Source organism: Labrus mixtus, chromosome 15 (assembly GCF_963584025.1).
Source record: "Labrus mixtus chromosome 15, fLabMix1.1, whole genome shotgun sequence".
Classification (NCBI taxonomy): domain Eukaryota; kingdom Metazoa; phylum Chordata; class Actinopteri; order Labriformes; family Labridae; genus Labrus; species Labrus mixtus.
The window spans coordinates 15,626,577-15,638,731 of record NC_083626.1 but is presented as its reverse complement, the minus strand read 5'-3'; the positions used below and the strand labels follow the sequence as shown (position 1 = coordinate 15,638,731).

At 40.5% G+C, this 12,155-nt stretch overlaps 1 protein-coding gene across 2 annotated transcripts; it reads left to right on the top strand.

Annotated features, from left to right (window-relative positions):
* The first annotated feature begins 1,958 nt into the window (after positions 1-1,958).
* On the top strand, positions 1,959-12,077 carry LOC132989229 (putative helicase mov-10-B.2). Of its 2 annotated transcripts, none has more exons than XM_061056694.1 (22): positions 1,959-2,175; positions 2,268-2,370; positions 3,797-3,978; positions 4,253-4,349; positions 4,490-4,631; positions 4,779-5,031; positions 5,697-5,810; positions 5,906-6,083; positions 6,366-6,508; positions 6,626-6,802; positions 7,089-7,201; positions 7,344-7,540; positions 8,120-8,217; positions 8,391-8,488; positions 8,576-8,674; positions 8,787-8,889; positions 8,983-9,100; positions 9,846-10,034; positions 10,133-10,204; positions 10,288-10,413; positions 10,497-10,585; positions 11,359-12,077. In XM_061056694.1, exons 1-22 carry the CDS (start codon positions 2,024-2,026, stop codon positions 11,504-11,506), a joined length of 2,991 nt encoding a protein of 996 aa, XP_060912677.1. In that variant the 5' UTR covers positions 1,959-2,023; the 3' UTR covers positions 11,507-12,077. The 2 variants fall into 2 exon arrangements, with proteins under 2 accessions (XP_060912677.1, XP_060912676.1); XM_061056693.1 differs by having other exon boundaries at positions 5,903-6,083.
* Positions 12,078-12,155: the final 78 nt, after the last annotated feature.

Below are 12,155 nucleotides of genomic sequence, written 5' to 3'. Positions count from 1 at the left end.
CGAGAGATTCTCACATTCTTCACATGACATACAGTCCTACATCATATTAAGACTCAATTCCTTCTTCTCCCTAAATCATGGGTCAACCCAATACTCTCCATGTCTCAGTCTCTCTGACCAGATAACAGATCTGATCCTTTTGAAGAACAGGGATTACTTAGTGGGATGTCCCAACCACATATATCTGAGCTGTTACAGTTAAGAAGGTGGTTTATGGGTAATGTAGGCGATGACAAGTGGGATTGAGTCTCCCGTTACGGTACGAGTGTGTGGTCTAAGGTGTCTGTAAATAAGCTGACCCGGTTTAGAAACATCAGCTGTCATGATGTACTACGGTTAGGGACGAAGAAGCTGACAAGAAGGTAACAGAGCACACAAAAAACAATTCTCCATTCTTTAACCTCTTCAGCTTAATATTCAGATGACACCACAAACTCAGATTACAGAAACATAGTATCTGATTATACAGAAGACAAACAGATGTATGAAACAGTATCAGCAGATGACATTGTAACATAATTATGTGGACTGGTTAGATGATTTATGGATTGTTATTTTTTTCTTGGAGCTCAACATGACAAATTAAATGCTCAGCTTCAGTTGCTAAGGTTACGGACCAGAAACAAGGGGAGTAGCCTATGGACCCATATGTTTCACGTCAACAGCAAAGTGAACCTACTATCATCTTCTGAGGACTTATGTCTGATTGGCAATTAGAAAAGTTGTCCATGCATTTGAGTAGTGCAGAATACGGTTACAATCCTGAATGTCAAGAGAGCAGATTCAGTAACTTGATGCTAAAGTCGTCATTGAATAAGGAGAGTGGATCACAACACCTCTCATTATATTCAACTTGTTCTAAAATATTATGCATGCAACCAAAACCACCGATACAACTTTTATGGTTTAAGCACCAAACTACTTCCTATTATAGCCTGTTCCTCAATATGCAAACCAAAAAAACGTGGGAAAATGTAAGCTGGTACACAAAGTTTATAATTTCAGTCTGATGACTAATTGATTACCTGTGTGACGTCAGAGCGTCGCTGAGTCATTTGGAGTGTGTAAAGGGCGGGACACGCCTTGACCCTTCCCTCATATGAGATTGGCAGCTTTATTTCCTTATAGAAGATCTGATATGCATAGACAGCAGCGTTAGGATGTTGCCTTTATGCCAACAATGCCACTATAGTTTCATTTAAGAAACCCCTGTGTTCTTACAGGCTACACATTATTAGAGCCGGTTTGCAATCGACATTTTGGTTTAGACTGATTTTTAAATGGATCAATAACATAATTGCATTTTTTTTGGGAAAGCTCATGAAATATTTCATTATTACGGATTGCTGTGATCGTTTTTAAGTCTGTCTTTACCTGGCAGTGAAACAAAGTTAGTACAAAAATATTGTTATATATTATAATAACATTGCCCTAATTTCGTGTTTAACTAGCCTATACTCCTATTTAAAAATGCGCTGGACGATAGGCAGCAATAATGTGATGTTGCCACATATAACAGAGGACGTGACAAAGTCAGTCACGTGGAAAAAAAAAAACACCAGACTGACTCATCGTTATCAAATCTTTTAATAGCGTTGTATTTGTTTAACTTGTTTGTTGTTTCGTTTTACTTCCTTGGCCCCAAAGTCTCGACTTAGGTTTCGTTTCTCGGGACTGTGTGGATGACGGTTGCGCTTGCTTTGATCACCCGGACCTGACCGTCATAATGCTGCAGCGGACGTGCATCACGTTTATTTATTTACATCACCTATAGCCGTCCTGAAAAAAAGCGACTCCTGCAACAATATCTAGAGGGTGACACAAATTGCTCTTTTTTTCTATATTGGGGTCTACAGGGTTAAATACACAGAGACACCGTCCACACGGACTGCCCAGGAGTCAAAAGCGAAACACCCTCATTGGATTTCCCCTGAAACGCAAACTCGTCTGCTGATGAGCTAGGCTATATATTTGCGAAGAAGTTTTCTTGTGTCATTAATCGTAGACAAAGCAGTCGCGTACCATGGGGCAAAAAAGGGCAAGGGTAAAGTTTAGTCCAACTTCACTCTGCCAGATCGGACTCGACTTCTTTGAGTTTTTAAAGGAATCGAATCGAGCATCCATCACAGACAGAATTGAACTGAGAGACATTTACAACGCTGAGTTCAGATGCAGGTGAGTTTTCTTCATGATGGGGACAAAAAGGTCAGTGCATGAGTTTTGTGTTTTTTTTCAAAATTAAATGGTTTTTTTTGTGTTTATTTTAGGACTCCAGGGACAAAAGATCCAAACTTTGGTTCAGTCCTTTATGCCCTGAAAACATTTCGCAAAGTTACAAGACGAAACGACGAGATCCGCTTCAACTCTACGGTAGGCGCATCTATTTCTAAGACACCTCGACTCCAATATGAAACTGTGCAGCTTCCTGTTTACAGCTTTTGGAAGTCGTTGATAATGTTCTACAACACCTGACCTGACATTATCAATCAACACAATCAACCAGGTTGAATTACAGATTTACTATTTTCTGAAGCTTAATCCTCAGAAAGAGTACATTTATATGTACATCATTAAGTATGAATTTATTTTAAAGAATCAGATCAGAACAAAGGATTGCTATGATTTGTTAAAATATATCTGTTTTTGAACTTGGGAACTGCTCTTCGTGAAGGATCAAAATGTAGCCTATTTAACTTTTGATACATAATAAGGTGTGGTCAAGGAGCCTTTTGCATCTGTGGTCACATGCAACACTGTACTCACTGAGCATCTGGCACTTGGCAAACATACATCCAGTAAAGTCATAGCTCTGATGTTTGATGTTTTACTGATGTATTTTTTTTGCTTTAAAGTAAATATGATATCAGTACTCCAGCTTAGTGTAATAATGGGGTTTACACTTTCAGTCGCCTCCTACAGGAAAAGTACAAATCAATGGTTATCCTGCAGTACAAACATCGACCAAACCTCACACACATGTCAGTTTGATGCTCTCCCAACATGGACGTGTGAAACCATCAAATATGACAATAAAGGAATCAGCTGATATAAGTGTTAAGATGTTAGCTTGTTTACTTGAAGCTTAGAGTGAACTTGCACAATGCTGTATTTTATTGTATGTGTGTTACATAGTGAATGATTTTAGATCCACTAATAAAATGTGATAAAGGTGTAAAGACTAAACGACAGAAAAAACATGGAGGTCATTACCAGTTGTCTCAGAGAAGGATTGAATCCTCTAGAAAGCCAAGGTCAGGGTCCAGCTGCAGGAACTAGAATGACTGAGAGTCTAATGGGCTCCTTGTATGCAAACCAACTCAGACAGTCCAGGTATTCATGATTCCTGTGATGTTCTCTCATTCCTTATATTGTATGACACCCCCCTTTCTAATCGGAAGCCTGTATTTGCATACATAGAATATGTATTGTGAATCGGTGTATGTCTTGTGTGATTGTGTCTTCTGTTTTGTTGGGTTTTCTAATGTTACTGAATGCTGTATATATGTTATTACACTGTTTATAAAGGCTCAACAAGAGACAAGAGCTGAAAATGATCAAGATCTATAAACTCTCTGTGCATCACATCAGTTTCATGCTCTGTTGGATCTATGTTCAAACCTTAATTCACTATTTTGAACTTGTTAATGACATCTCAAGTAAAGCTGCTGACGATGTTGACATATCTGTAAATATCATATAGATCTAGATCTATAATCATTGAGGACATTCTGCTTTTTGACATTTAATTAATTAATGATCAAATGAGAACCTTGACAGGAAGTCACCCTGTGCACAGGTCAAATCTTTTTACGTGGACCAGTGGCATTCGCCCAGTGGTCAAAGACCAGAGCCCGTCCAGTGTGGAGCAGCCAGTCCACTGAATGAACAGAATGCCGTCTCTGGAGATGAAGCACAGACGGGAGTTCGAGCCCGCAGGAAACTGGCCGGTCTTCTGATAACCAGCTTGAAAACAAACAGGTGACAGAACCAAATTAGTAGAACACTCCTTGTTCATGATTTTTGCTAAACCAGTTTGTCTCAACTGCTTAGAGACAATGAGCTAAATTAATTCTCAAGTCAAAAACAGAAAAAGGTTCCTCCCCCTTTATTCTTATTTACCTCTGTCTTCTTTGTTTTCTTTATGGCCAAAGAAATCAAGAATTTACAAGAACGAACATGGCCCTCAGATTAAATGGTGGTCTTTATAGTCACACTGCACTTGGTTCATAAAATGTTCTCTTTGCACCCACAGAACTCAGTTCATCTCTGACAAACGGGGGGTCCGCATCAACTCTGATCATGAGTTTGACAACGGGACCCTTAGCTTGCGAGTGGATGAAACATTTGAGGTATTTCTGTCACTAAAACCTGCAATTTGTCCTTGACGATCATACAAAGAGATCAGATGTAGCAAATTGTTGGCTCTTGCCTTGGTACAAATTACGAGGCTGCGTGCACCCGTTTTTTTTGTCTTTTTTTTTCTAAACAGTGCGTGGTTAATCTGTATGTGGAAAACACTGGAACAGAATCGGTGTATTTCACCTACTACACCCCACTGCACTGGCTGAAGTACTTCACTCTGAGAGATGACGAACACGTGACCAAAGTCAGTCCTCTGTTGCTTAAACCAGGTAATGCAAAAACAAAAAGTATTGTCTGGATTTGGGATTTCATATTGTATCTCCCCTGAGAGTGAAATAATAGACACAGTAATCTACCATGAATACAATAATAAAAAAAACAAAAAAACAAGATCATCTATTTTTTTCTCTTCTCAGGTCAAAGTTATGAAATCCAGGTAACCTTCCACTGCAGTTCGGTTGGTTTCTATCCAGCTACACTCGCCTTTGAATTCAAACCAGACCTGCAGCCGTCCACTACTGCCTTCCACATTGTGCGCTACATTGAGGCTCAGTGCATAACTGCCTTAGGACTGGAGCTGGCACCTATAGCCCCCTACAAACCTCGCTCACTCCCTGAATGGACTCCTGAAGTCAACTGTACGGTTGTGGATGGACAGCGACCTGAAGGGTATCATGATTCTCTCAACATGGAACACACATCAGATGTTGACATTTAAATGCTGTAAACCTCTGGGTCTCATTCACAACATGATTGGGTGTCTTTTGTGCTCGCTAAACTGGACGGAAAACTTCACTTTCTTCTTCACGAAGCACATGCAAAGGGTTCAGTTCTCCCAAAGCGGCACTGCAATAGCACCTTGTGCTCCAGTGCTGTTTGGACATTACTAAATGAGCTACTATGCATTCCTGCATTCTATGCAAATGAGCCTCACCTTGTTCACAATCACACTGTTTTCAGCAACACAGTTTGAGTGATCATGTTTTTTGAGATTTGGTGGGAATTGCGCCACGGTATTTATAAGGAGTGTCACGCTCAATCTTTCCAGTGATCATGACAACAATTCCATCTTTTAGAACCTAAAAATAATTTATCTTTAAATACAGCCTGTAAATGTTACTTTGACCTTATGATTATTATAATAAGCAGGGCTTTAAATCAGTCTTGAGCTGTCCCAGGCTCAACCCTAGCACATACACATACACACACACACACACACACACACACACACACACACACTCTTCATCAACATGTATGTAGTGGTCTGAAGATGTTGCACAGGAGGAAGTGTATTTTTTTCTTCTTACCATTTGCATTTCTTCTCCTTTCTCCAGGCTTTCTGTGATGCAGCTACAAAATGTGGTTGAGCTGAAGCAGTATCGAATCCCAGCGTACATGCACCAGCTCATCCAGTCACTGAAGCAGACCATGCTCTTTTCTGATAGAAGGTCAGTTCAGCTCTGTCCTTCGGCCTAATGCTAGCTGGAGCGATTTATCTTTAAGGCCAAACATCAGTACGTTTCTTCTTGTTTGTGTTTAGAAGGAACGTGTTGGAGAGTCCCTTGAGCTGGGAGAACTACTGTGAGAAGTTTCAGATGCTGCTGTTTCTCGAGGAGCAACAGATGGAGGTGGACATCAAGAGATACAACATCCCCAATGATGATAGAGAACTCGCCACCATGAAAAAAGATCATGTCAACAAGAGACTTCTGGTTCTGGAGGTGAATATGCTGGCACTCATTCACTGATCAAATCATTCCTGTACTTATTCATTCCTTCTGGAGATTTAAAAAAAAAAAAAGATCAATTGCTCCAGCTGGCTCTCTAGTAGCTGGAAAGGAGGAAGAACAGAAATGTGAAAAATTAATACTTAATCAAGCAAGGAATGGAACATGTTTGTTCACTTATGTATTGGTTTTGTTATTTATTATATTATTTCATAATATATCTTATTACATTATTTTGTATCATATTATAAATATTGCTACATATTCACCTGGCAGGTACCTGGTGTCTCGGAGAACCGCCCGTCCGTGCTCCGAGGGGATGCTCTGCTGGCGTATCCTGCGGGGGAAACAAAGGTGAAGTACCGCGGCTACGTCCACAGTGTGCAGCTGGACAGCGTTAAACTCGGCTTCGGTTCAGAGTAAGATTAAAACTTTATAAAAAAACACAATATATTTAAGAAAAAAAAATAAGTTTATGTCTACTTTAATTTTGTATGTAATCTTTGGATTCCCATTGTTTTTTTCTTTCTTTGCAGATTGCTGACTCGTTTTGTTGATAACATGAAGTTCCATGTTGAGTTCACAGTCAACCGGCTGACTGTGCGTGTTCAGCACAGAGCGGCGGAGCTGGCGGCTGCATACGGCCTGAAAGACGTGTTGTTCCCCTCTGCAGACGCCCTCTCCTCTTTTCAACCCGAACTTCCCCGACTCCTGTAAGGCATACCAATGTTTTGTTATGTATACTGTATGTACTCTGTAGAAAGTGCATTGTATACTGTATGCAGTGAAGGGATTGGCTGATACAACTTGTTGTTGGAGGTTGATTAAAAATGTGAAAGACAAATGTTAAAGATAAATCTTGTGATTATACTTGTAGCTTTGGCTAAAAACCAGGATCTTGTGTCACCCGATGAAACAATTGAATTTGCTGTGCATGTAAACAGAATGGCTTATTCTACCTGTGACGAAGCCCTGTCATCATCTTTCTGTTCCTGATAGGCTGTTTGACTCAAAGCTGGAGAGAAACGAAGAGCAGTACAAAGCTATACAACACATTGTAGCTGGCACATGCAAACCGGCGCCTTACCTGGTGTTTGGCCCACCTGGAACAGGTACAGCAAGTACCAGCATATAACTTTGTGGTCACATGAGCCTCACTGTTAAAGCTACTTATGTCTGATCTGTTATCCTACCAACTGCTCACAACGCCAGAGAGTCAGTCCACTGCATTCTGACAGTTCTTGCTCTGTTCAGGGAAAACTGTGACACTGGTGGAGGCTATCAAGCAGATAGAGAAGAAGGAGTCCTCCTGCCACATCCTGGCCTGCGCTCCCTCTAACAGCGCTGCTGATCTGCTCTGCAAGAAGATCCTGGAGCATGTGGACAAGCGTAAAGTGTACCGCATGTACGCAAGCAGCAGGGACCCCAAATATGTCCCAGAAGAAATAAAGGTCAGTACCAGTGCATTTGATGCAAGAGGTTCAGTTTCAATACAAGGATTGTTTTTAAAGCAGGGAGCTAAATTACACCCCCTAGTGGACTTGAACAAGCATTACAGTAATTACAAAATGAGTCAGGTGTTGAAAATTGAGGCCAGTGCAGAAGTGCAAAAAGCTGAAGTTCCTCGAGGCTCGTTCCAAAAGCCAAAGAATCAACCATTACCTTCCAGATTTAAATGACCATTTTTACGGCAGAATCAAACACTTTATGGCCTGGTACAAAAAAAGGATTCATGTGAATAGCTAATTTCTTTCTTGGTAAACGCTTTAGGGGGGTGGATTATTTGGAAGTGTAAGAGTTATGCGTACATTTTGATGATTCACCAGGGCTGTTCTTTGTCGTTCTGAAACAAATGGTTAACGTCACAGACACAACGTCCATGTTTTATACAGTCAATGGTCAGGACCACTTACTTGCTTTCTCTCTGCATTGCTGTTGCTCTATGTGGGGTTAGGGAAAATTTGTGTATTCTAAGGTCTCATTCTAACCTCACTGAGTTTGTGTGCCTGGACATGGTTCTACTTTGACAGGATTGCTCTAACCTGCTTGGAGAGTGTTTCCTTTTTCCTGCCAAAGAGAAGCTGATGGAGTATAAGATCATGGTTACCACCCTGTTAACAGCTGGCAGGTAGTGAAAGATTGACAGTTTGCTCACCTGCATGACCCTCTAAAAGCTGTATGCACTGTTGTTAACTTCATTACTCACAGCCTGTTTGTGGCCTTTATCTAAAGAACAAACAGTGAGTGTTACAGATGAACTCCTAAGGGAATATGTTTAATTGTGCTCTGTGATCTGTGCAGGATGGTCTCAGGAAACATCCCCGAAGGTCATTTCACTCACGTGTTTGTGGACGAGGCAGGACATGCCATCGAGACTGAATGCATAGTCCCCCTTGCAGGTACAGGGGGAAACATTGTACATTTTTGGTAACCATATGGGAACTTGTCCTGTGTGTTGGCTCATTTTTGTTATCACTTGGACAAAGGGTTACTACATGCGAAGTCTGGTCAGGTTGTTCTTGCTGGAGATCCCAAGCAGCTTGGGCCCATTCTCAGATCTCCTTTTGCGCAGAAATATGGCATGGGTAAGTAAAAGCGCATTAACACACTGTCCTGTTAGGAAATCTTGATTTGGAACCACATTTGAGCTATAATAGTGTGTGTATTTCTAGTGTTAAAAGTCTCTGTTTGCTGCAGGAGTGTCCCTCCTCGAGCGCTTGATGAAAGACTTACCTCTGTATCAGAAGGAGGAGGGAGTGTTCAACAACAGCTTCGTCACCAAACTGCTGAAGAACTACAGGTGTGGTTTCTAGGTCATTTCCTGACAGAAATCATTTGATTCCTCACTCTCTTTTTGGTGTTTTTTTTAATGTGTATGTTTATCCATCTTTAGGTCTCATCCTGCCATTCTGGAAGTTCCCAATGAGCTCTTCTATGACGGAGAGCTGCAGGCTAGCGCCAATGAAATGTTACGCAACTCCTACTGCAGATGGCAACATCTCCCGAAGCAGGTATTGATTCTTCTTTTATCATTTATGTATAATACAGAGTATGTGAATCTGATCATTTAGAAATCAGATTATGAAAACAAACTAATAATACAATGTGTGTTCCTTGAGACTTGTTGCCTAAAATAGCAAATGACACATATTCGATGGTTTAGGCTGCTGCAGGTGAGGACTGTTTTTTTGTGTGTTGTAATGTAAATTGATTATCTTAGGGATTTTATTGTCAGTGGGAATAAAAGACATTTCAAGGTAACTAAGGCGTTTGGAAATGACATTTTGTTTTTGCTTTGACATCTCTAGGACTTATCGATAGGGAGGAAATTGACTAGTATTAGTAATTCTATACTGCCCTTCAGGTACACTTTGTTGTTTTTTTCCCCGTTTAAAACTTAAAACTGAACATTTACAGCAATAATAAAATGCTTTAAAGTCGGATTGATTTCAATCAATCAATTCTAACTAACACTGGATGAAAAATACTTTTCTGCGCTTAAAACATGATGAACTTAATATCCTTAGAAAGTAAAAAATAATGAAAGGACTGATTTTAGAGTTTAAGTAAAAATAAAACAACTAACTAACACTGTATGTATACACACTACAAATCCCAGCAACCACTTTGTACACATGGTTAAAAAACATGTTCAATGTGAAATAATTATTTGAACATGTTCTCTTTGAAAATGTACGGCTTAAAGGTGTTCTTTCTGATTTATAATTTCACATAAATCTCAAATATATCTCACAGGACTTCCCGTTGATCTTCCATGGTGTGACGGGTGTCGATGCACGTGAAGCCAGCAGTCCTTCATTCTTCAACGTAGCAGAGGTGGAGGTGCTCATGAGCTACGTCAGGAAACTGCTGGAGACGCAAGGCAAGAGTCAGGGTACCCTTGCACCAAGTGACATTGGCATCATTGCCCCCTACAGGAAACAGGTCAGAATCTATTCAAGTCAAACACGATACAAGAATGTAGTTTATTGTTGTTGATCTGTAAATGAATACTGGATCTGTTTCCTCTGGCTGTCACACAGGTGCAGAAAATCCGAAAGGCCCTGGAGAAAGTTGGGAAAGAATTTACATTTAAGGACATGAGTGGCCTTAAGGTAACACAATATGTCAACCCTTATTCGTGTGAAACAAACAGCAGAAGCATTTTTTAAAGTGTGAATATACATTTGTGTGTCAGGTTGGTTCTGTGGAGGAGTTCCAAGGTCAGGAGAGGAAAGTGATCATGGTGTCTACAGTCCGCAGCAGCTCCAATTTCGTAGAAATAGACCAGAAGTTCAACCTCGGCTTCGTCAAGAATGAGAAGGTAAACAGCACAACACATGCAGGCACACTCAGTTGTAACATAAAAACATATTGTTCTGATACACACTTTCTTTTTCCTTCCAGAGATACAACGTGGCTGTGACTCGAGCTAAAGCCCTGCTGATTGTGGTGGGAAACCCCAGAGTGCTTAACACAGATCCTACCTGGGCACGGTACGTGTCACATGACTGTCTCTTGTTCCCTGCACAACCCACTGTGACTTCATTAATAATATTAATCTCCAAAGCAACCGTTCAAAATCTTATAGTAATGAAATGAAATGGTCCCACACTGAGATAGTTTGTAGTGAAACAGTGGTCCTCCTTGCAAAATGTATTTTAGATGGTAAAGTCATTCTTCCTTTCTGGAGAGTTTTCTCTACCCTGTCCACTAATAACAGTTTAAAACAGGCTTCAGTTTTGCTGCTTAAATGACCCATGATTTTGACTGCAGTGACTGACATCACTGCACACATGACGTTTACAGTTGCTGTAAACAACTTCTCTGATCATTTCAAGTAAATAGATGAAAACGACATTCATTTATCATTACAACACATGAAAGCATGCACTACTCAACATAAAGAGTATAAACAGATAGCAGAGAGTTAAAGCTCAGCCTTAGAGCATGAAAACCTGAAGCCCGTCTAGGAACTACTCAACCTTGAGGACTCAGACTTGGACTCCAGCAGTGGGGAATCAGCTTGGACTCGATTCTGATTTTGCTTTGGAAACCAGGGCTGGACTCGGGTAAAGGGGACTTGACTCAATTTTTTTTGGGTGACTCAGACTCAAATAGGACTGGGGACTCGAGGCTTGACTCAGACTTGAGGTTTGGTGACTCAACTACAACACCACAGGCATAAATATTCACATCCCATTCAAGATTCAAGAAGGCAGTCTCTTTAAACCCTGTTGTTGTTTTCTCCCTCTGCACTCGTCTGCAGGTTCATCCAGTACTGCCAAGACAAGGGAGGCTACACTGGTTTTGTCCATGCAGAGGAAGAGGAGGATGTAGTGACACGACTGGCTGCTCTCTACATCGCAACAGGTGACAGACATACGTCCTTTTTTTCATCATTTCCCTCAACATGAACTTTTTGAACTGAAGTTGAACTCTTGTCTTTCTTTCTCTGTGAATCTTTTCTTGCCAGTGGAGACTGCTGAGAGTGTCATCCAGCAGCAACTAGACCCCGAGTGGAGGAATGACCTGTGAGGGGAAAGAAGCTCCCCATCGTCCATGCTGCACTTTGAATCGATGGATTGTTTTTATGTGGGGTATATTTCTATCTTAGAGGCTTGAGACAAAAATCTGAAAAACAAGGTTTCTGCAACTCACTCAAATTCTCAGAAAAGGGCTAAATGGAACTAGAATTTATTCTTTATATTTATATTTAAAAAAAACATTCTAATATATTTGTACAATCTGGGTAATCTTTCAAATGTCAGCTTTATGAACTCGACCAAAGATCATCAATGACGTAGAGGTGAATGTTGTTCAGCACTGACACTTTTTCTTCTGATACTTCAGGGATTTGCATGAACACTTTGAAATTGACACAGCAGCAAATTTCCTCTCTCTTTTAAAGTCACAGTAAAATATTTGGAGACTGTAAATCTTTATACTGAAAAGAATTTTAACAATAAAAAGTGCAAGTCTCAGGTTTATTGTGTAACAGTTTTTGACGCTGCTCATTCAAGAGTAATCTGGTATCCTATCTGCAGGTTTTACATCATTTGTTCT

What these genes read in the sequence shown, in the direction of transcription:
- LOC132989229 (XM_061056693.1), top strand. Translation starts at nt 2,024, where the DNA reads ATGGGGCAAAAAAGGGCAAGGGTAAAGTTTAGTCCAACTTCACTCTGC. An exon ending in TCCTCTGTTGCTTAAACCAG is followed by an intron (nt 4,632 to 4,778) that starts GTAATGCAAAAA and finishes TTCTCTTCTCAG; the next exon opens with GTCAAAGTTATGAAATCCAG. An exon ending in ATGCATAGTCCCCCTTGCAG is followed by an intron (nt 8,489 to 8,575) that starts GTACAGGGGGAA and finishes ACTTGGACAAAG; the next exon opens with GGTTACTACATGCGAAGTCT.